At 40.6% G+C, this 25,187-nt stretch overlaps 1 protein-coding gene across 8 annotated transcripts; it reads right to left on the bottom strand.

The window, feature by feature from the left end:
* Nucleotides 1-335: 335 nt before the first annotated feature.
* Nucleotides 336-25,083, bottom strand: ASH2L (ASH2 like, histone lysine methyltransferase complex subunit). 8 transcript variants are annotated; one of them, XR_004965993.1, is made up of 18 exons: nt 24,866-25,083; nt 24,118-24,184; nt 23,798-23,949; nt 19,761-19,849; nt 19,387-19,481; nt 15,776-15,871; nt 14,851-14,946; nt 13,095-13,170; nt 12,365-12,382; nt 10,856-10,949; nt 9,644-9,861; nt 7,519-7,686; nt 6,438-6,631; nt 5,126-5,218; nt 2,637-2,735; nt 1,933-1,992; nt 1,596-1,830; nt 336-962 (listed from the first exon to the last, which is right to left on the bottom strand). XR_004965993.1 is itself a non-coding variant. In XM_036298672.1 (17 exons), the coding sequence occupies exons 1-17, from the start codon at nt 25,051-25,053 to the stop codon at nt 1,723-1,725; spliced, it is 1,911 nt and encodes a 636-aa protein (XP_036154565.1). In that variant the 5' UTR covers nt 25,054-25,083; the 3' UTR covers nt 1,094-1,722. The 8 variants fall into 8 exon arrangements, 6 of the variants coding, with proteins under 6 accessions (XP_036154565.1, XP_036154566.1, XP_036154571.1 ...); XM_036298672.1 differs by lacking the exon at nt 336-962 and having other exon boundaries at nt 1,094-1,830; XM_036298673.1 differs by lacking the exon at nt 336-962 and having other exon boundaries at nt 1,094-1,830; nt 23,798-23,943.
* Between the last annotated feature and the right edge of the window lie 104 nt (nt 25,084-25,187).

Raw genomic sequence — 25,187 nt, 5'->3', positions numbered from 1 at the left:
AAAAGAGTAGGTTGTAATTATATTTCATAATTTGTATTTTACATAATTACATATGTGGTAATTTATATTATAAAGAATTTACCTCCAGCTTCCTCTAAATAACACAACCCTCATCTTAAAAGTTCTTCAAGCCGAAACCGGTTTGGCTCAGTGGATAGAGCGCCGGCCTGCGGACTGAAAGGTCTCAGGTTCGATTCCGGTCAAGGGCATGTACCTGGGTTGCGGGCACATCCCCAGTGGGAGATGCGCAGGAGGAAGCCGATCGATGTTTCTCTCTCATCAATGTTTCTAACTCTCTATCTCTCCCCTTCCTCTCTGTAAAAAAATCAATAAAATATATTTAAAAAAAAAAAAAAAAGTTCAAACTCTGATGATCCAGAAACTTTGTAGCCATGTTTGCCCTTTAAGACCAGTCACAAGTAAACAGGTGTTTAAGGGTGACAGACTGAGACTCCAGCCTAAGATCATACTGATTCAGTGTGAGGTTTCCTGCTGAGATGTGGAATGGCCCAAATTAATATATTTGTCTTCTAGTTAGGAAAAAATATATCAGTCAAAACTACTGTTAAGATATCAACAGTCACTTGAAATTTAGGGAATTTCTTAATATATGGTGATTCTTAGCAACATATTACTACCTCGTGGTGAACCACTCTACCTGTTAACATAGGTAGAAATTTATATGTGGGAGAGTTTAGGGCCATCCTGGGAGGGCTGCATTGCCATTGATGTATAAAAAAGGGAGCCTAAGAAAACAGTCATTCTTACCTTCTAGTGTTTAGTTTCTGAAAACTGCCCTTTAATCATCAGCTACACAAAGGAAGAGAAGTAAGGCAGGAAAACAAGCTGCACGTATTAATACACTTGCTCAAGGAGAAGAACTGGAGGGAGACCACTAACCCTTTACTCTTCTTCACCTCTTGAGTCTTATTTTTCACAGGATAAAGGGGGTGGTTGAGTTGCTGGAGAGAAAGCAAGCAATTGGAGAGGGATTGAGGTACAAGTCAGAAGCCTGTCTCCTCCACTGCTGGCTACCCTTCCGCAGACAGCCCACATTTCTGACTGTCCCAAGAGGGAAGCAAAATGCCACACATGCGTGATCACAAGTTTTATTTGGAAAGAGTTTCTAACTATTAAAGCTGCAAGCGAGTTCCTGTCACAATTACAGTTCTAGAGGCATGGTAGTTTCAGAGATCCCAGTGTTCAAAAGAGTACTTCAAAATTAATAACAAAAACAAACGCACACCCATTGAGAGCTCTTAGACCGGTCTGGTATGCACAGCCACTGATTCTAGCTGTTCTCGGAGACAGGCCCACCATCCTTGCAAATCAGGTGGGAAGGAGTCAATGCCCACAGAGGGGAAAAAGTCTCTAAATAAGTTAGCTACTTAGACAACATTATCCACTCCCTAGAGAATACAGTAAGATAACAAGCCCCAGTAGTGGGGAACATGGTACAGCACCAGCTTCACAGGGAGCTTATGGGATTCTAGGGTCAGCAGTTGGCATCTCGCACACAAAATGAAAGCAGTCACTAGAAGCAGGGAGAGTACTGAAGGGCAGGGAGTCTCTCCCCGTCCCACCCAGCCTTTTACCTTGCTAACAGCAGAGGCTATGTTCTGCAGTATCTTCGGGATAACATTGGTCACGTTAAAAACAAAAAGAAAATCCCCCAATATCATTCCCCAGAAAGTCCATGTCTGCAAAGAAAGAGGGACCTGGTCAGGGTTCCCACGGAGGACTCCGCCTCCCATCCACTTCTGTTTCCACATGATATAAGACATCAGCCAGAGTGTGTTCTACGACAGCGCCCCAGCCCATATCACTCATCTGTGGGAGGAACGAGAAACAGAAAGGAGGTGATGAGAATAACTACAGCAAGAAGCTACAAAGATGCTGAGGATGCATGTGGACATTTTTAATGTTACTCACAGGGCGGTAAGTGAGATCCTTCGGAGGATACTTGAAGCATGGTCCAAAGTTAATGGAAACCTGGGATAAATTTAATTCAAGCAGACATGGCAAAACGAAGTAAGTATATAGTGAAAAAGTTAATGGGATATTTTTCTCTTTGAAGGTAGCTGTGATATTCAGGGTATAACAGGAACAATGATATATATTAATATTGCTAAAATTGGCCAACACCTTAATGTCCATCAAGAATTAGGTAAGTAAAATAGACTAAAATACATGGGAAACTTCCAGGCATTACCTTTCCAAATCATTTTTTTAAAAAACTAACAGGCTCTAATGATAGTCCCCTTCATACTGAATTATATATATATTTTTAAGTCAATATAGCAACAGTTACAAACTAACAATGGTAGGTTATCATGACATATATAACACCAAACTGATTTATGCACATAAATAGTTTACAGCCATTACACTGAACAATAATATTACCACACAGTACATTCAAAGGACAAATATGGGGCACACTAATTGCATGATCTAAGCAAATGCTTCATAAAACACCCAACTATTTTTGGAACAAACAGTGACAGTCAGAAAACATTCCCATCTTCCTTAGGCAATTCAGATTTCTTTCTAGAACTCAGGCAGTGGCCCTTTGACTATTGCCGTTCACCTATTTCTCCCAAGTTCTGTCCACATGATGAACAGATGGTACATACCGTGCAGCTCTTGTACAATGAGATGGCCGGAAAGTAAACCCCCTCAAAAATATCTTTGTAAGCCACACCTTGATTGACACCATTTTTATAAAATATTATCTGAAACAAAAAGCACACTTTTACTTTTGAATTTAAAAACAGAACACATACACACTAAAAGAGAATTCACTTGGAGCACCCTTCAGAAGTGCTGTGCCACCATACTGGTGATAATGTACTCCAAGAATAGCATATAACTTGTGTAATAACATCACTTAATCAGTTTCTCACCTATTTATATGCACTATTCTAGTTGGTGTTCACATTTATTTGCTTTCTGCCTTCCTATGCTACTTCTACCAGTTATACTATTATTTATTATACTGTATTTATACCTTGCATAAGGTTCTCATTTCTACATTTCTACTTCAAAAATCTCAGGATATTCTGTCAGTCTCTGAATTCTCATTTTCTTTGTTCTTTATCTCCCCAAAGATATTCTCTCTGAACCACTATATATATATAATTCGTGCACTGGGGGGGGGTGGGGGGGTAGGGTGGGGGGCCAAGCCTGGCCTGTACCCTCTCACAGTGCGGGAGCCCCACGATTGATTACCCCAAAGAGGTAGGCCCTGCCCACCCATCCAGGGCTCCTTGATGGATTGCCCCAAAGAGGTAGGCTGAAGCCAGGGGTCCCGCCTCCACGCTGCGCATACATTAAGCCCCCGCCCACCCGCGCGCACCTGCTGCACATGCAGCCTCTTGGTGATCACTTGTTGTGGCATGAGGGCGTGTTGACCACATAGGCTTTTATTAATAGGATATATCTGTATACTAGAGGCCCGGTGCACAAATTCGTTCATGGGTGGGTCTGGCCATGCGCCCTGATTGGGGCCCTGACTGGGGCCGATCGGGCGGGGCAGCCCTGGGGGAAGGGGGTGGGGGGAGGGGTCACGGGCCATTGGCCGGCCAGCCCCACCCCCTGGTCAAACTCCCAGCAGAGGGGACAATTTGCATATTACCCTTTTACTATATAGGACAATTTGCATATTAGCCTATACACACACACACACACACACACATACACATACATACATAATTTTTCCCCCCAGATAAGGTTCTTTTTGCCCTTGCCAGTGTAGCTCAGTTGGGTGGGCATCGTCACATGCACTGAAAGGTTGCCAGTTCAATTCCCAGTCAGGGCACATGCCTGGGTTTCAGGCTCAATCCCTGGTAGGGGATATGCAGGAGGCAGCTGATCAATGCTGTACCCTCACATCAAGGTCTCCCTGTCTCTCTCTAAAAATCAATATACTATTTTAAAAAATTCAAACTTCTAAAAATAAATAAATAAAAGGTTCCTTTTTCTGAAGTAACTTTCGGTCTCTTCTGCTCAGAAAGAGCGATCTTCTCTCTGGCTGTAAATAATTCCTCACTTAACATCATCGATAGTTCTTGGAGCTGTGGTGAAACACATTTTGAAACCAATTTTACCACTGGTTAATTGAAATAACTGAGTTAAGTTTTTACTGCACCTCATCAGTGTTAACGAAATGACGTTATTCCAGGACTTGCTGTATTTTCTGGCTGTATCATCCTTAGATCTACTAACTGCTTCCCTTTACTCATTTTTCAACTACAACCCTAGTTTGGTTTTTTTTTTTTTTAAATATTTTATTGATTTTTTACAGAGAGGAAGGGAGAGAGATAGAAAGCTAGAAACATCGATGAGAGAGAAACATCGATCAGCTGCCCCCTGCACATCTCCCACTGGGGATGTGCCCGCAACCCAGGCACATGCCCTTGACCGGAATCGAACCTGGGACCTCCCAGTCTGCAGACCGACGCTCTATCCACTGAGCCAAACCGGTTTCGGCCCTAGTTTTGTTTTAATTTCTCCTATATTAGTTTCTAATATTGATTCAGGTGCATCCACAGCATTTTTATGGAAAAATGTTTCCAGCTCAGAACTTCCTTTCTTCCCTTCCCCTTTTATTTTTGGCCCTTGTGGCTGGTCCAGATTTGTCAGCCCTTCTTTGATTGTGTTATGACCTTGGGTAGACATGTCCCCAACGACCCTGGCACAGGGAGGTAGGGAAAGTTTTAGGGGACACTGAATGAGCCATTCCAGCTCTGGCTGCCTCCACTCACACAGCCAGGTCCTCTCCTTCCTCTCCTCCTCCAGTGTTCCTCCCTCTGTACTTGGTACTTCTTCTGATAAAGAATAACCATCTCTGACTTGCTTCTTCAACCATTTGTAGATTTCCTTGTTAGACCAGTGTTTTTACTTCTTTTCTACAATGTTCCTGAAAGAACCACGATTATCGCTCTAATAGCAGCAGCACAGTATCACAGAAAGAGCACAAACACAGTAGGCAGAGTGTGAGCTTACTCTGTTAGCGGGAAAACCCTTCATTCCCCTTTGGGCCTCATTTTCCTCACTTATAATTAGGGGGTTGGTCCAATCTTCAAGGTCTCCTAGTTCTGACGTTTTTGTGACCATGACTCACCTCACTATGGGGAGTCTGCTTTAGGCTCTTCTCTGCTTTATCCACAAAGTCTTTTTCCTCAAAATACAAATAACTCTTGAACTTTATCAAAGCCTTGAAAACCAAGAGAGAAAGGAAAAAAAGGCTCATTGAAGCATCAGCAACATCACACAAATAGCTCTGAGTCATGCGCTCTGCAACAGAAATTAAAAATCTTTGCAGAGTTAGCTTTGCTAGATTTTGAACTATGTGCTTCTTAAAAAGTACCAGGAAGGCACGTTTGCTAAACATTTTCAAAAAGACCTTTACTAATAAATTTTGAGGAAACACATACATTTAAGTACATATATACTCTCACCACGACAACAGTGGAGCAACTAAAATTATTACATATAGTTGGTGAAAATGGAGAGTTGGGCAATTTTTCATAAAAATAAATATAAAACTACTCTATAGCCCAGTAATTCCAAAATAAACGGAAGCATGTTTACAAAGAGATTTGTTCAAGAATGTGCACAGCCCCAAACTTAAAAGAGCGCAAGTGTCCATCAACAGGAAAATAAATGTGTTATATGTTAATTATTTTTCAACATAGTTGGAAAAACTAGAAAATGATAAACACACTGTGGAATATTCATACAATAGAATGAGAACAAGCCAACAACACAATATGAATGAATATCAAAAGCAGTATGCCAAATATTAAAATCCAGATGCAAAACAACATACTGCATGATTCCATTTATATACGATCAAGAACAAGTAAAGCCTATAGAATAGGAATATGATGGGGAAAAAAATTCTTAAAATTACTCAGAGAAGTAGTTGCCTTTATGGGTGTAGGTGGGACTGGGGAATGACTGGGAAAGGGCATGAGGGACCTTCCGGTCCTGACGATAGATTCTATGTCTCAACAGCGGTTTGGGTCAAACTTAAAACTCAGTGAGTGAAAATCTGTACATTTCATTTTATGTAAATTTTATATCAAAAGAAAAAACTAAACAAAGGTTGAACTCTAGCTAATGATGTGCATCTTGAAGCACTTGGTGGGGAGTGAATGTCTGCAATATTCTTTGGAAGTGCATTAAAGAAAGAGGGATTGGATGGATGGATGGATGGGTGTGTGGAGAATAAATGCATAACATGTTAATAGAATTTAGGTGATGGGTATTCAAACACTGACTTTTAAATTCTTTCAACTTTGTTATGACTGAAAATATTCATAATGAAATGTTGGGGAAAATATGAATGGTGGGTCACTATCACAGGAGGCCACAGACTACAGCTGCAGGTACTGGTCGGCAAACCCAGGAATATTTCAGGACAAACTTACCTTATCTTTATAAGTATCAGGCAGCGACTTGGCTGTCTCTGTGTCTTCAGGAAGATTGATATAGAATCCTAGGACATCTCCCTGTCCATAGCCAGAAGAGTAGTGTTTGCCAATGGACTGGTGGAACTTGGTTCCCTTTTTGCTCCGCCAAGAATAGCTAAATTTATCATAACCTAAGGGAGCTTGAAGGTTACCTATCCAAAAAAAGATATACAGGAAGTCAGAAGACTGCAACCCAACTTCTGGTTTGCTAAAAAAAATAAAAAATAAAAATAAAAAATTTATTTTTTTTTTTTTTTGGTGTGGGGGAGGAAGAGTCATCAATTTTGTAAAATTACTAGAGGCCCGATGCATGAAATTCGTGCAAGGGCCCCAGCCCCTGTCCGCCAGAAGGATGTCCAGTCTAATTAGCATATTACCCTTTTATTATTATAGACTATTTCTCATAAGCAAAGAATTATAAAAATATTCCAAGAATTGCAACTGCCTAAACCAGCCGTGGGCAAACTACGGCCCGCGGGCCGGATCCGGCCCGTTTGAAATGAATAAAACTAAAAAAAAAAAAAAAAAAAAAAAAAGACCGTACCCTTTTATATAATGATCTTTACTTTGAATTTATATTAGTTCACACAAACACTCCATCCATGCTTTTGTTCCGGCCCTCCGGTCCAGTTTAAGAACCCATTGTGGCCCTCAAGTTAAAAAGTTTGCCCACCCCTGGCCTAAACCCTTTGGAACTGAATTTCATGTCCATAATTTGATAGGCTCCAAAGTAGTAAAACTTGCCCTAACCGGTTTGGCTCAGCGGATAGAGCATCGGCCTGCGGACTCAAGGGTCCCAGGTTCGATTCCGGTCAAGGGCATGTACCTTGGTTGCAGGCACATCCCCAGTAGGGGGCGTGCAAGAGGCAGCTGATCGATGTTTCTCATTGATGTTTCTAACTCTCTATCCCTCTCCCCTCCTCTCTGTAAAAAATCAAAATATATTTTAAAAAAAAAAACCAAAGTAGTAAAACTTATTAGCCAGATAGTCTTATACCTCTCTACCTGCTTCACTGTCCATACTATAACCACAGCTTACCTAACGGCTGAGACCAGCCCAATCTAGCAGCAGTGTCTGGTGGCATCTCATCCACCGTAATTTCGAAGTACCAGGCCCCTTTCCGGACCCCATGAGAAGCCCGCACCATAGAGTAGCCCTTCTCTCCAACCACAGTCAGCCGGTCATCAGAGATCTTTAACTGGGGAGCTGCAGAGATGGAGATAAAAACAAAGGCCTGCAACTTATCTGAGATACTGGGAGACAACTGCCACAAAACATGAGTCTTACACCCCAGTGAAAGATCAGAAACATCAGGTCAGGAATCAGAAATATTAGTTCAGGAGTTTAAAAATCTCAAGACAAAGATGAGAAGAGAGGAAGAAAGTTGTTAGGTAATCCAGTTTTATTATATGTTGAAGAGCACAAGTTAAATTAATTATAGTGCCTGTTCCCTGAAATATAATAAACCAACTGTAATGTGTTTAAATCCTGATTTGAATAAACCATCCTTTAAGACTTAACTTTTAACTTTGAATTTCAGATTTTCAAAAATAGTACAGTCCTCATTCAGCTTCCCTAAATGTTAACACCATCTATAACCATAATTATCAAAACCAGAAAACTAACATTTATACAATACTATTAATTAATCAACATATCTTCTTCAAAATAAGCCAATTATCAACACAATATCCTTTTCCTGGTCCTAGATCTAACCCAAGATCCCACAATTCATTTAGTTGTCATGTTTCAATCTGGGACAGTTCCTCAAGCCTTTCATGACAGTAATATTTTCTTTTTTTTTTTTTTTAAATATATTTTATTGATTTTTTACAGCGAGGAAAGGAGAGGAATAGAGAGCTAGAAACATCAATGAGAGAGAAACACCGATCAGCTGCCTCCTGCACACCCCCCACTGGGGATGTGCCCACAACCAAGGCACATGCCCTTGACTGGAATCGAACCTGGGACCCTTAAGTCTGCAGGCCGACGCTCTATCCACTGAGCCAAACCGGTTAGGGCGACAGTAACATTTTGAAGAGTACTGGTCACTTTAGCTTGTAGAATATCCCTCAATAAAAATACCTTTAAAATAAATAAACAAACTCATTCTCACATTCCAAATGATAATGAATGGTATTTGAGCAACAAAAGAAAGTATACTCCACAGACTAAAGTAAGTATCTATGAGTCCATACTGATATAATCAAGTAAATAATAATTGGACAAAGGAAAAAAATAAAAAATCATTAGGCAAACACCACATTAATAATCGCTGCAGACAAGATCCACTGGTTACGATACTATAATTAGTACATAAAACTTTACAGAGAAACAAGTTATTTGTATAGCCTCAAAGTATCATTCCCCAAGTTATTTACTAAGTAAAAAGGGAAAGACAGTAGAGAAAGCCAGCAGAAACCATCTTAGCCAAATGATCATGGTCAACACAAGCCATCAGGAGACATATTGACATCATGAACTCCATGAGGTGATACAATGAGGACTCATTTCTGTAGTGTTAAAAAAAAAAACAAACCCACAAAAACAACAACACACACCCATAACCTCAGTCTAATTATGAGAAAAAGACAAACCCTCACTGAGAAATACTGGATAACATAACTGATGAATACGTTTAAAAGTGTTATGGTCATGAAAAACAGGCTACTACTGAGGAACTGTTGAAGACTGCAAGAGACTAAGGAGAAATAACAATGCAATGTGAGATCTTAGAAAAGAGGCATTATTGAAATTTAAGTAAAGTTTTTAGTTTCATTAATAGCTTTTACCAATGTCAATTTCATGGTTTTGATAATTGTACTATGGTTGGGTAAGATGTTATCACTAGGGGAAGCTCGATGAGGAATATATGGAAACTATAGTTTTTGCAATTTTACTGTAAGTCTAAAATTAGTTCAAAATATAAAGTGTTCATAAACTATATATATGTGTGTACGTGTGTGTATATGTGTTTACATAATGGCTAGAGCTTATAAGAGACAAAAAAGGAAATTACTTCTTACTATTCGGCTGAGTCTAGAGATGGGTGTGGAGGAGTGGCTATAGACTGACACGTATATCTAATTCTAGACTGGACAAAGCTGATGACAAAAGTTTAGGGTAACACTGGGTCCAACATGAACATTAATAGTTTACATACCTCGATCATGTAAGGCTAACAAAACCCGTTCATACAAGCAGGCTCTGTAGAGATCTCCAGGAATAGGTTTTCCTGCCCAGCAGTCAAGTTCAAGCTTCTCAGGGTCAGGGGCGTGGGGATCAGGCTCTGCTAGAATATACCGATAGCCATCTTTGTTAAATGGGTGTTCCAAGGGGTAGCCATGAGGGGGAAGGCGCTGAGCAGAAAACAAAGGGTCACTGTAGAAAGGAAAAAATAAAATCAAGAAACTAAAGCCCCCTCTAGTTCAAATGCCTTCAATTCTATAAGAAAGGCCTCTAACTTATTAGATTTCAGCTGGAACACAAGCAACTTCACAAATGCTTTTCGTTACTCAAATACACCATCCTGCCCTCTGCAGGCAAAACAGAGAAACGAAAAGGATTCGCTTTATTTAGCAAAACAGTTTTGGTTAAACCACTTCAATCTGTAGGGGTTGACTGAATCTCTGATACTGAGCTAGTACATCATAGGGAAGAAAGGAAGAAGAGGAACGAAGGCAATTTCCCTTAGTTTACTTTATTATTATAAACTAATGAACAGAAACTCAGCAATATGAGCACTTACTATCTGTTATCTAAATGAGAAATGACCTGGATTTCATCACCTCAGTATTGAAAAAAGTGAAGGAAAGAGGCAAAAAGCTTAACACATTGTGCACTCGTAGTTTTATTGCTAGCTTTACCCAGTGGCCAGATAAGTTTCTACTGAACGAGTACAAAAAACGTTTTACAAAGTATCATACTTTAAAAAGATATTAGCTTGTAAGAACATGTAATAAATAACTTCAAAATGCAATGGGTATTTAATTTTCAGGCATGCCTTTAACATTTATGTAAAACACTGTGCAACATGAAAACACGAGAATGCTCATGATCCACCCGCAATGTGTTGAGTAAAAGAGCCAGTGTTCAATATTGGTGTCACTCCCGCTCCCCCATCTAGCCTTTCTCAAAATGCCTTACTCAACAGAGTGCTGCCCTGAGGCTGGTTCATGTAGCACCAAGTTTGTAAACCAGGATACCTAGCGTGGGGTTATTTTACCTCTCAAGGTGCTCAAGATTTGAGAAAAAAATGGACAGGCTTTTTAAACCTCAGACTACTTGAAATGTACGGCTCTTCCCTTGGATGGACTTTGCTAGCACTGAACAATACTCTAACAATGGTGAATGGAGGTGAGTGTTTTCTGCCCACCTCCGGGCCTTCTTGGTGGTCCCTGTGGTCCCTCCATCCTGCTGTTTGCGCTTAGCTCCTCTTCCTTTTCCACTGCTTCCTGCTGCAATTCCCCCTTTAAAGAGAAGGCAGGTTATTTTCAATGAGCTGCGATAGAAGCACCATGTGGACACAAATTCCATGGGCACGAACATTCCCAACATGCATTTGTGTAACATCACAGGAGGATTTCCTTCCCAAAAGCAGATTGGACTTCTCCCTGGTTCTGAATGAACGTGCTGAGTGTCTCATGGCCCAAGAACACTGGGTTCTGGCAGTAAGCTCAAATGAACCTGTGTTACATTTTCAACTTTCCTTTCTTAGTGAACTGCAACTACCAGGACACTTTCTCAGGATGTGACACAAATGCATTTTTAGTCATTCAGATTCTAAACACCCACAGCTAAAAACAATTGCATGGATAAAGCTTTTTCCCCCCATCCAAATCAATACAAACAGCCATAAAGAGAGAATATCCTCACTGTAGGTAGATGTTGGCTTGCTTGAACTACACGATATATTCCATAAACACAATAAAGGCACAATATCTGCAAAAGCACTTAACTTGAATATCCAACAAAACAAAAGTACATCAGACATGGAAAACGAAAACAGAAGTACTAAAAAGGTGTTTCTCTCCAGTGCTGCCTCAACTATGGTTGCACATGACACAAATTTAAGAAAGAAGGCTTTAAATTTAGTAGGCAATTTTTACAATTATAATTGTGCCATGCATAAAATTCAGTTTGGACTAACCTGACTTGTGGAATTAAAAGCAAATATTAGGAGACAGTTTATATATTTAATTTAAAAAATTTAGCTGCATACTATGGCCAGAAGAAATACTACCTTGTATATTTCTAAAATAGGTACTTTAAACATTTTGTCCAATGCTGTCATTCCTCTCAGTTTGTCTTCCAGAAAACGTCCCTGAACTGCAGGAAAACACCTTTATGTAAACAACTGCATATAGTACTGTATCTTAATTTGGGGCAAGCTTGGAATTTATCAGCAATTCTGCTGCAATAAAAAGGATCGAGACGTTGAAGGCAGGTCATATTCTGCATATACTGGACCAGGTTTATGCAATACTTCTTTTTATGAACACATCAGGTGTGATTCCTATTTCTCATAAAAGGTCTAATGTTAAACTGTTGCAACATCAGTATCTCTAGCTTGAGTAACCCTAATCAAAACTGTTAGATTTTTATTGTCATTTGCATTTTAATTATTTTAAGAGAGAAGTTTTAGATCCATCTTGAACAAACCAATTGTGGCCGTGTTAGGCAGAATATGACAACATACAAGCTTTAAATTACTAACATTAAACTGGAACTACTGCTTCATAGTAAATGCTACTGCCACCATTTTCACAATGCTTTGAAATTTTAATTTAGTTTTAGCTTCTACCACAACTCAGCAAAAAAGCACTTTTCAAACCACAAAATACTTAAGTCTGAGAGGATGAAAGAAGACAGAGGAGGAATTCACCTCCAAAAGAGGCTCCACCTGTAACAACAGAAGTGGCACCATGTATTTGTCAAACTTTAACAATGAAGAGGGGGGGAAATGGTGTAAAAAGATAAACAATACACTTAGCTATTTCCAATCATAGAATACTAATAACAGAGGAAATGATTACATATTTAAGATGCTGACCACTCCAAAAACAAGTTAATGATGTCATGTGTCCAATGAATAGCTAGCTACCACCAGCAACCCCAACTCTCATTAGATTACCATTAGTAATGAAGGGTATTTCTGCTATTAGATGGGCTACAAGTAGAATAAGCATGCTATAGTGGGTGATCAATACAGATAATGCTGTCATGCGAATAAGCTGAAGTTCCAGGGCAAGAAAATTAGAAGTCTGTTAAATAACAACTGAATTAAGGAAAAAGAATAGAGAGCAACTGAATCTAAATTGTTAGTTATGAAGATATAGTTGGGGAGTCTAATGTAAACACAGTAAATCCAACCTTAAAATTGTACCTTTATGCTACATCAGTTTCACTTAAGACCAAACTGCTATAAAGTGCCAAAGAGTTCTCCACTACCATCTGTCACAACCTTGGCTAGCTCCTAAAAATTGAGTTTAGGACTTTAAAGCAAAATTTAGTAAATATCCAGTTAATAGTCAACTAAAAGAATGCCCAATTCTAGGCACATATGAATTCAATAGTTTACAAAAATTTCATCAATGAAACATTTAAATACTTACCATTTAAATTCCCACTGGTATTCACAGCACTGCTTTGTTTTTGGTTGTCATAAGCAGGACCAATATTACTAAGATCCTAGGGAGAAAAATACTGAATTATGATAAGAAGCTATTTAACCAAACCAATCTGGCAATGCTCAAAAACACAGGAGACATTCTAATAGAATGGGAAGTGAAACTGACAATCCTAGATTCTGAAATTTGCAGTAGTTCCAAACTTGGATGCTTCAAGGATCAGCAAGTAAGACAGGTCAAGTATAACAATCAAAGTGGTTTAAGAATGATGATGAGACAATTCTTTTTTCTTTCTTTCTCCTCCCACTGCCCAAGATGCTGAAAGGAAAGAAAGGTAAGGGGAAGAAGATGGCGCCAATCCTGCTGTCATGGAGACACAGGAGACCAAGAAGATGGCAAATCCCCTGTTCAAGAAAGGCCCAAGAATTTTAGCACTGGACGAGACATCCAGCCTCAAAGAGACCTCACCCACTTTGTCGAGTGGCCCCGCTACATTCGGCTACAGCAGCAAAGGGCTTCTCTGTAAGCGCCTGAAAGTGCCTCCTGCCATTAACCAGTTCACCCAGGTCTTAGACTGCCAAACTACTATTCAACTGCTTAAGCTGGCCCAGGAGTACAGACCAGAGGTAAAGCCAGAGAAGCAGCAGAGATTGCTGGCCAGGGCTGAGAAAACAGCTGCCAGCCAAGGGATGTCCCCACCAAGAGGCCACCTGTTCTTGGAGCAGGGGTTAACACTGTCACCACCCTGATGGAGAACAAGGCCCAGCTGGTAGTGACTGCACACGATGTGGATCCTATCGAGCTGCCTGTCGTCTTCCTGGTGCCCGTGCCGTAAGATGGGGGTTCCCTACTGCATCATCAAGGGGAAGGGCAGGCTGGGTGTTTAGTCCACAGGAAGACCTGCACCACCGTCGCCTTCACACAGGTTAACTTGGAAGACAAAGGAGTTCTGGCTAAGCTGGTGGAAGCTATCCGCCCTCACTGGGGAGGCAACGTCCTGGATCCAAAGTTGGTGGCTCACACTGGAAAAGACCAAGACTCATGAACTGGCCACCAAGCTGGGCCAAGTATGCACTGTTCAGTTTTCTGTACATAAAAGCAATGAAAATTCTAAAAAAAAGATGATGAATGGTATCGGAGGGTAGGAGTGATGGTGGGACAATGGCAAATTGGAGTGCCAAGTCCCATTTCCTCAATCCCTAGAGGAATTCAGGCCCAGCGTAGTCACACCTTCTCAATTTATAAGAAAAAACTGAAACCTGAATTTCCATGTGAAACCTTGAATTTTCAAGGCTGGCAAATCAAACATTTTAAGAAGATCTGACTTCCTGAGATGCCAAATGTGAACAGAGTGGAAATTTTCTTTTTCCTCATGTTATGTTAGATGCAAAATAAATTCTTCATAAGAAAATTTTCTTCACAATAATGAACGTTTTTAAGAGCAAAACTTGAGATAGAAAATTAAAAAATAACTTAGAATGGTATATTTGCGTTACAAATGAGGAAACTAAAGTTAAAAATTATAAGAATAATATGTGTAACGTTGTAACATTCTGGGGAACAGCCAGAACTAAAACACTAGTCTCCTGGTTTAGTTCTGTCTTTCCACATGTACCAATACTGATTTATTTGGAGCCCACCATGCTATGGGCATGTGAATGGCAGTGTGTTACAATGTGGCAGATTCCCTATCTCCAGGTGGCCCCAAATCAAAAGGGGAATATAAAGCATATTAATGTACCTGATCCAAAAGCCCAAATTTGGGGTAATCTTCTTCTGGGTCCTTACTTCCAGGATCAGGGTGTTCTTTTACCAAGAATACATCTCTTTCTTTACTCTAAAAGGAAACAAAATTTTATTATTACTTGAAATTTTATACTTAAAAGAAGTACTGAATGTTTAACCACAAACTCTAATTCTTAGGTATAATCTCCAAAAGAGACAATATTGTTTTTTTCTCTCTGATTAAAAAATTAGTATCTGATCATCAAAAAATTCAAACAGTGAAACCTAGAAAAATGAGAGCCAGCCCTGGCCAAGTGGCTCAGCTGGTTGAAGCATCGTCCCATACACCAAAAAGGTTGCAGGTTCGATTCCTGGTCAGAACACAAAGCTAGGTAGCTGGTTCCATCCCTGGCTGGGAGGCAATGAATCGATGTTTCTCTCTCTCTCCCCCTTCCTCTCTCTATAAAATCAATGGAAATGTCCTTGAGTGAGGATAAAAAAAAAAGAGAGAGAGCCAAAGTGCTTCAAAACCCCTACCTCACCCTCCACCTAAGAGAGATAAGCACTGTTAACAGCTTGCTGTTGATTCCTCCCAAAGTGCTCTTTAATTCTAAGGACAATGATGTTTAGAACAGTGTTATTTGTTTTCTTAAATCAAAGAAAAAATTGTCTCCAATTTCAATATAAAATTATACTTGCCAAAGTGCAATGGACAAAAAAAAAAAACCAAGTGATGCAGGCACAGTAAGACAGATTATGTAACTTACTGATTTTGTGTAAAAACTATTAAAATTGACAATTAGTTATACTGCACTCTCCAAGATTTAATACTAAGTTGTTCTCATTTTCTTAGTCATAACATTATTTCAGTGAAACTAAAAAGAATTTAATTTGTACAAAGAACACTGCCTAAATGTTGCGTCCAATTTTCATCTACTTACCATGGTTTTAACAATGTTATTTGGCCAAGTCATTTTCCCAGGTCTTTGTCTGGTTGTCATGCACTCCCAGTATTTATCAATAAATGGTATGATATCCTAATTTTTAAAACAAAATATAGTAAGACATTTATAGTTGGTTTCAAAGTTATGCTCACAATAAAGGAAAGAAAACTGCAACATTTCAGACCTCATCAAAATTAAGAGAAAAATACATATTTAGTCTTAATGATTAAACAAATATATAATTGCATGCAAAGAGCATATAGATTGTGGGAAATTTCAAACAAGTATATACAAATCTTAGCGACATAGACCTTATAATTCAACTGGATTATAATCTTGGTTGCCATCTGAAAGATGACTCCAAAGTTAATAAGTCTCTCTCCCAAGCTCCTGTTTCTACCTGCCTGAGACATCTCCATCCAGACATCCCACAGGCATCTCAACATTCTTGTGAATAAAACGGAACTCTGTATCTTACCTCATAAATCTGCTCTGCAGATTTTCTTTCTTGTTGTTAATACTCGAATCACCTATCACCCAAAATCACAAGCAAGACACCATGGAATCGTCCTTGATTCTTCTTGCATAACCTTCACATCTAATAAGTTACCAAATGAATTTTAGCCCTAGCTGGTTTGGCTCAGTGGATAAAGTGTTGGCCTGCGGACTGGAGAGTTCCTGGGTTCGATTCTGGTCAAGGGCACATGCTTGGGTTGTGGGCTCGATACCAAGTAGGGGGCATACAGGAGGCAGCCAATCAATGATTCTCTCATTGATATTTCTGTCTCTCTCCCTCTCCCTTCCTCTCTGAAATCAACAAAAACATATTGGGGGGAAAAAAGAATTTAAATTTTCAGAAATTTCTCACCAATCAGGCCTCCTTTCCATCCCCACTGCCTTGACTGTGGTCCTCGCCAGTTCTAACCCACATGACTAAAACAATATCTAAGCCTGATCGTCGGGCATCAACTTTCCCCTTTCTAGGCCATTCTTCCACAGTCCACCAGAGTTAGAGTCCACCACTAACATCTTCCACTAGACTTACTTTAATGAAAACCGTATCTTTACTAAAAGGAACCGGGATTGAATCAGGGAAACTACAAGGGAAGCCTGGAATATTTTACTGTTCAAAAACTATAGGGACATACAGAGTTTCAGGGGTCAATCTGGATGGGACTATACTAATCAAAGCTGAACATCAGAAATACAGAAATCTGAATTCCAAACTGAACTATAAAAATCTACAAATCCAGTGATACTTAAAGGGAAAAAAAAATGATGGGGAAAGGAAAACTCTTTATAGAAGAATTGCAACCAATAAATGTATTCTGGTAACTGATGCAGGCCTGGATAATCAATGGTTGCTAAAACCACCACTTCAAAGGGTTAGAAGAACAAGACATTCACACAATCTCCATATATCACGCCACAGGTTACTCATTACAAAGAAAAAGGTTTCTTTTTGAAAGAAGAAATGAAGAAATCTGGTAGATACCTCCTTTTTACCCAATTAGTCAAATTTAGGATCACCAATAATAAAACAAGTCAGTATCTTGATATGCTTCTTGATGTGATTCATAGAAAAACACACATTACCTACATAATATTCCAGCCAAAAATGATTAGTCAGTGCCTAATCATGAACAAATAATCAGATAAATGCTGTGAACCCAGAGGAAGAAGATACCTATTAAGAAATGTGAAGGGCTCCTCCTGGCTAACTGAGCTTAAAAAAAAAAAAAGTCTTGCAGTCATTTCTACACAGGATCTTCTCACACAAACTGCACTTCAGGAAGAGGCCTGCACTGAACAGCCTGCAGAAACTGTGTTTCTGCTGAGCCAGCCCTTATAAAGGTTTTCTGTAATCTCATTTCAACCAATAGGACTGAGGCTTTCCCCATCCAATCAGAACAGTGCAGCTCCGACCAACCACAGCAGCTGTATTCTGACCAATCAGGGCAGTGCCTTTTGAATCAATCAAACTGCAAGGATTTGGAGCCCTCATTTGCAAGAGGACAGACCAATCAGGGACCAGGGTGGGGACTTCTGTCCATATAAGCCAGCTCCCTTTGGGCTCTGAGAGCACACTTCCCCTTTCCACTGAAAACTGTCTCCCAGGCTGAGCTGAAACACCAAAGATGCCTCACCAGGGTAGAAGAGGGAGCCAACCATCCTGGTGCAAAGCAGAGCAGAGCTATCTAGCTGGGTAGGCACCTACTTTTGCCCACCTCTGCATACTGTATATAAAAGAATACAAGTGTAGCCCTGGCCAGGAGGCTCAGTTGGTTAGAATGCCCCATACACCAAAAGGTTGTGGGTTCGATTCCTGGTCAGGGTGCATATGAGAGGCAACTGCCTCTCAATGTTTCTCTCTCACATTCATGTTTCTTTCTTTTTCTCTTTCAAATCAATAAATATATCCTTGGGTGAGGATAAAAAAATAATCTTTTTAGAATAAAAAAAAAAGCATAAACAAAAAGAATATAAGTTGTAATTATTAACCAGTTGTATTGCATTAGTGTTAAACTTTTTTAGAATGATTACCATATTGTGGTTGAGATAATATTGGGTAAAGTATAATGTCTATAATTTAGTCTCATACAGTATAGAGGGTAATATGGATATGGGGAGATAAAGCAAATGTAGCAAAATATTAACTGGCAATACTAGGTGAAGAATAAACAGATGCTCATTGTACTATCTGAATTTTTCTGTATTTTGAAAATTTGGGAAATAATAATTTGGGAAAAAATAAACTAAGAGAAAAAACAAGTCTACCACAGCACAGCTCTATTTAAAATATTTTTAACACAGGAAAGAAAGGAGGTGGGAGGGGACTCTTTGCTGACTACTGTAGTTTATAGGATTAAGGCCCTTGCCCAATTATGATCCTGATTATGTTGATCTCACTACATATCCTTTATCAATGTGTTTCAAACTGTAGGTTGCAAACTACTAGTAGGTTACAGGTCAGAACTATTCTATATTCTAGTGTAGAAAATGTCAGAATGTAAAAAGAAGAGATCAGAGAGTAAGCTTTGTTAGATGAACCGTGTTTGTTTTAAATAAAAGTGGGTTGATATGGCCCTAACTGGTTTGGCTCAGTGGATAGAGCATCGGCCTGTGGACTGAAGGGTCCCAAGTTCAATTCTGGTCAAGGGCATGTACCTTGGTTGCAGGCACATCCCCAGCGGGGGGTGTGCAGAAGGCAGCTGATCGATGTTTCTAACTCTCTATCCCTCTCCCTTCTTCTCTGTAAAAAATCAATAAAATATGTTTAAAAAAATAAATAAATAAAATAAAAGTGGGTCGATATGAATGTACACTAGTTACAAAATAAACTCTATCATTTAAAAATTTACTTAGTGGCTCAGTGGTTGAGTGTCTACCTACAAACCAGGAAGTCACTGTTTGATTCCAGTCAGGGCACATGCCTGGGTTGTGGGCCGGGTCCCCAGTAGGGGGCCTGCAGGAGGCAGCCAATCAATGACTGCATCTCATCATTGGTGTTTCTATCTCTCCCTTCCTCTCTGAAATCAATAAAAATTTATATTTTTAAAAAGAGTTATTTTTTGGCATAATTGCAATTACACTAATTGCATCTTTACCTTATCTTTGGAGAACATGGTTTTTGGATGTTCATCTTGTGTTCGGGACTGCCATGTTAGGTTGGCCAAAGCACTAAGGCACATTTCCTTCAAGTCTATCAAAACAAAAAGAAAAAGTTATCTATGACACTAGATTTTATTACCAAAAGAATATTTAATGATGTGGTCTACAAATTAACAAAATAACCAATTACCAAGTAGAGTCATCATTTGATCTAAAACAGACAATAGCAATTATTCAGAGTTAAACTTCAATGCAACTTTCACCACTACCAGTCAAAGGTTTCCTGATTCTGCTAAGCCCAAATGCTTTTTCTTTCCCAGCTAACTAGAGGATAATTCGTTTGCAGTACTCCAGAGCACTTTGTTCTTACTTGCTTGCTTCCGGAGGAAATAGGTATTCCCACTATGATGGCACACATTGCAGTGAAAACTGTAGTTGGTCATGAAAGGTAGACAGGATCTGTAGAACAGCCAAATTGTACAACTTAGTGAACTTCTGACCACACATTTCTTTATGAGAAAACAACAGTGAAAGTTATACAGTCATGTTAATATCTCTCTATATATAAGGCTAATATGCTAAGTGTCCAACTGTCCAGGTAATGACGTCATGTAGCAACGCCCGACTTTCTCTCCCTAGCGACTAGCCTCCTTGCAGTTTCTTCAGCCCAGAAACCCGACTTGCTTTGTAGCCAGGCAGAAACATTTCACACTTTAACCAAATGTCTGTGAAGCATTTTCCCGTGCCTCATCTCATTTGATCCTCTCAGAAGTCCTGGAGTAGGTAGATGGGAGACTCGGTGGAATCCTATTTTCTTTTCATTAGCAGGAAAATGGAAATTTAGAAAGCTTAGAAACTTGACCCGATTGAAAACAAGAAATGGTGGACCTTCAAAATGACTTCAGGTTTTGTCACTGCGCAGAATATAGTCAAACACTGCTGCAGTTAAATATTTTACCCCTTGTTCTCCCCGCGTGATCTACAATAATAATCTGCTTTGTGTTGATATTTACTGCTGTGTTGCTGACAATTACCTGAAAGAGAAGTTGGGGTGCTTCACTGGGCTAGAAAAAGTTTAGCAAATCAGAAAGCAGGTCTAATTAAGCAAGTTTATTCTATATCTATAAAAGGCTAAGTTGACTTGCGCATGCGCACATATAAAGCTCTCACTGGTGCCAATATCACGCGTGTTTCTCTTTGTCATTGTCAATTGTGAATTTGGCTGACACTTCTTATAGAGAAAGGGTGAATAGTGATATTAAAATATTTCTTCTAATTAATTTCCTTTCAATGTGCACGAATTCATGCACCAGGCCATTAGTATTAATATAATCTTAAAAGTTAAAAAGGTCCCCAAAAATCAAAATAGGATTTGTGTTTTTTACAAATACCTAGATTTTTCTGTCACAAATATTTAATAAGACATTATCCACCATAGTGGATAATTCAGCGTTTGGAAGGTTCTCATTGGTACTTTGTCTGGGTTAATTACAGTTTCTGAGTACCTGAAAAGAGTATGCCAAGTGAACTGTGGAAGAAGACAAAGTAGTCTCTTCAAATATCTTTTTTTTTTTTTTTCCAAATATATTTTATTGATTTTCTACAGAGAAGAAGGGAGAGGGATAGAAAGTCAGAAACATCGATGAGAGAGATCGATCAGCTGCCTCCTGCACTCCCCCCAGTGGGGACGTGCCCGCAACCACGGTACATGCCCTTGACCGGAATCGAACCCGGGACCCTTGAGTCCGCAGGCCGACGCTCTATCCACTGAGCCAAACCAGTTCGGCTCTTCAAATATCTTTATACTTAAATATTAGTATTTAAAGACCTCTAAATATCTCTTTAAAAATGCAAATAACATTGTTGGAAAGGGTGGACAGAATGTATAAAAAGATTAATTAAAGCCCTGGTTGGTGTGGCTCAGTTGGTTGAGCATTCTCCCATGTACCAGAAGGTCACTGGTTCGATTCCTGGTCAGGGCACATACCCAGGTTTCCGGCTCATAATTGATGCCACCCTCTCACATCAATGTTTTTCTCTTTCTCTAAAGTCAGTAATAAAAAATACTAAATTTTTTTTAAAGATTAATTAAAAATGTAAATAAGCCTTGGCGGTTTCTCAGTGGTTAGAGTGTTGATCCGAGGACTAAAGGGTCTCGGGTTCAATTCCTGGTCAAGGGCATGTACTTCGGTTGCAGGTTTGATCCCTGGCCCCACTCGGGGCTTGGTCTTGAGGAGGAGCAACCAGTTAAAATCACTCTCTTTCTCCCACCCCCACTCCCTTCTACTCTCTCTCTAAAGATCAATGACAAAAAATATCCTCAGATGAGGATTAAAAAAGAAAAAAAGGCCTTAGCCAGTTTGGCTAAGTGGATAGAGCGTCTGCCTGTGGACTGAAGGGTCCCAGGTTCAATTCCAGCCAAGGGCACATGCCTGGGTTGTGGGCTTGATCCCCAGTGGGGGGCGTGCAGGAGGCAGCTGATCAATGATTCTCTCTCATCATTAATGTTTCTATCTCTCTCTCTCCCTCTCCCTTCCTCTCTGAAATCAATAAAGAAATATATTTTTTTTAAAAAGGTAAATAATTATTCAAGAAGAAAACACAGAAGTCACAAAACACTACTTGCCTTACTAAATGAATCCTAAAAATGATAATTAGTCTATGAGAGTTTAAAAGATCCAAGTAGTAGTAACTTCAGATTTAAGAGATAGGGAAGATTGCCCTGGCCGGTGTGGCTCAGTTGGTTGGATCATCGTCTTGGGCACTGAAAGGTTACCAGTTCAATTCCCGGTCAGGGCACATGCCCAGGTTTCGGGCTCAATCCTGGCAGGGGGCTTGCAGCAGGCCACTGATATCTTGCTCTTACATCAATGTCTCTCTCTCCCTCTCCCTTCCTCTCTCTCTAAAAAACAATAAGAAACACATTCTTTTAAAAAAGAAACAGAAAAAGAAAAGATAGGTTTAAGTTGGAAGAGAAGAAATGAAAATAAAGGCAAGTTTATCTTGGACTCTGCTGAAACTAGCTTAAGGTAGCCTCAAAAAGAAGGTTCCCAAGTGTGTGTTCATTGCCGCCACTCAAGAAACTGAGAAATATTCTTATGAAGGTTAAGACTAAATACCATCACCTTTATTCCTCTCCAGAATACCTTCTATTAAACAGCTGTTGTAATAAACTCATTTACAGAAAGCAAAGTCTCATACCAGAGGTAGGTAGGTATATAGTTATTTAATTCAAACACAACCCGGTATTTAGAGCAGCCTTTTTCAGCTGTAGAACACAAGCTGTCCCACTTAGTTGGGCTTTAGTTGTAACTTCTCAAATTCAGGTACAAACTAGTCTCTACCTAAACTGTGAACTGTGGTTTGATTCTTCCCTGGATTGCTCCAAGTTCTCTCTCCCGATAAATTTCCTTTCCTAGGTCCTGTCTGTCTATCTAAACCAACCCTCTTTGGCCAAAGTGGCCAGATTTTAGGTCTTTCCTAAGTGAGGATTTGCTTAGCTAATTTATTTTCCCTAATGCTCTTTCTAACAATTCTTTCTTCCTGACCCTTCAATGCTTTCCTTTCTTTTGTAAACATTTAATCTATCCAGTCACCAGTCACATGTTAACTGGAACATTAGCATTTCTAAAACCCACTGTAGCTTTTTAACTAGCAAGCGTTCAACCAATTACAAATGAGGGTATTTCTTCACAATCCCACCCAAAGAAATTAATTTATTATGCAGCTTTATTTTGAGATAATCTTGTCTAAATTTTCTTGTATTATATGGACCATATGGAACAGAGAGCCAGCAAAACAATCATTACCATAGACAGTGAGTCAGTAATTGTCACTTGCTAGATGTTGATAAGGAAAGAAGCCTCTCATTCTCAATCCACCATAAAATGATTTTAATTCACTAAAAAAGGCGAAAGATTAAAAATAGGTTTTGCTGGTGGGAGAACTGAGGGTATCTAAAGGGAGTGAGTTAGAAGCAAACGCTAAATAAGGATGGCTCAGGCATGAAGGGTCATCTCCAATTTCGGACACCATGCTTTGTCCACCACGTATATCAACCCTTTCCCCCAAATCCACAACACCCAGTACAAGATTTAAAGGATACTGTCCCAATTCTGTTCATATCATACTTTGTCATTGCATGGTTTTGTCTCAAAATGATTACAAACGCAAAAGCAGAGATAATAATATATATCACTGTACCTCTTAGGGCTGTGCTCAGTCGGTAGAAAACATTGCTCAGGGTATTAAAACAACTCCTGATTCAAATCCTACCACTCACTGCACAATGGTTAGGAGACACTGGAAAAAGCTATACATTTATATTCGCCTGCAAATTACTAAACGGTTGAACATGTTGAGATCTGTTTCACAAAGCGATTCTTACAAAACTACAAAAATACTCACGAGGTATCTATGCCAAAGGTGTCTGCTGTGAACCACTTGGTACATATGCCACACTGCAGCTCTACTTCTCCCAGCTGCCGGCCATTCTCTTCGTCCACGGAGCCCGCTTGAGCATCCATCGCCTCAGAAGTATCCCCAGCACCTTCCTGTGTCCGGAGCGCAATTAGGGAATCAAGTTAGCTGACCTATTGCATATATTTTTTTGACCTATTGTATTTTTGACTCACTTAAAAACTAAACCAAAAAAACAAACAAACAAAAACACACAAAAAACAAACAAAAAAAACCTTATTTTGCCATGCAAACATTCATAGACTTACTAGTGTATCTTTTCCATTAGAGGATTCTGTCTCCAAACCACCGCTTACATCAACAGAGTTCGCATCCCTGTAAGACAATGAAAGCACTCCGGTAAAACTTTTCAAGAGAAACAAACCTCAAAACGCCGAGTACCCCAGAGGTAATGATCAAAGTACCGGTGAACTGCACCCTCCGCTTTTTCTCTAAGCCCGTTCTCAGGCTGGATGCCCTGGGTTAGGAGAATGGGGCTCCGACAGACGCAGGCCCGTGGGCACAGGGAAGCCTAATAATCAGCCCCACAGACCAGCCCGGACACATGGGGTGGAATCAGCTCAGCCCGGTCCACATGGGGTGGGCCCGGTCCCGGGGAGGTTCGCAGACGTGCAGCTCCCCCACTCCGTTTCAGCGGAGCCGCCACTTCGCCCAGCCTGGCAAGTCAAAGTGGCTTCTTCTCTGGGGTAGTTGAGGGGTTCCTGCTAGAAGACTGCGTTACCGGCCGGGGTGCAAGGACCAGAGACCGGACCAGAAACTAGGCTCTCACAGACCTTAAAAGGTGCGGGAAGGGGCGTAGCCCGAGATCCAGTTCAGAGGGGCCGGCCCAGCGGCGGGTGGGACTACGGTGCCGAAGGGGGCAGGGCGAGCCGTTGGCGGCAGGGCCCAGGTTCGGAAGGGGCGGGCGGGAGGACTCCCGGGAGCCGCGGGATTCCAGGGGGGGACGGGCCTCCTGGCCTCCCTCCCGCGTCCTCCAGTGACTGCTGGACGTCTCACCCGCTTTCGGCCTCTCCGGAGCCGGGCTCCGCGGCTGGAGCAGCAGAGGTTCCCTCTCCGGCTGGAGCGGCTGCGACCGCTACCGCCGGCTTCGTCTCCCCTTCCTCCGTCGCTGTTGCATTTGCGGCCGCTGCTGGGCCAGGTCCTGCACCCACTCCGGGTCCGGGTCCAGTTCCCGCCGCCGCCATCACAGCCGCCTCCTAGACTTCTCGCGAGAATACGCGATCCGTCTCGCGCGAGCTGCTGACGGCCCCTGTAATCTTCAAATAGTAAAGGCCCCCGGTGGGTCCCCTGGCTGCCTGAGTCAGGCGCGCTCCCGGCC

This window comes from Myotis myotis, unplaced genomic scaffold (genome assembly GCF_014108235.1).
Source record: "Myotis myotis isolate mMyoMyo1 unplaced genomic scaffold, mMyoMyo1.p scaffold_m19_p_3, whole genome shotgun sequence".
In the NCBI taxonomy this organism is placed as follows: Eukaryota; Metazoa; Chordata; class Mammalia; order Chiroptera; family Vespertilionidae; genus Myotis; species Myotis myotis.
The sequence above is the reverse complement of the archived record's forward strand: the minus strand, read 5'-3'. Positions and strand labels throughout refer to the sequence as shown.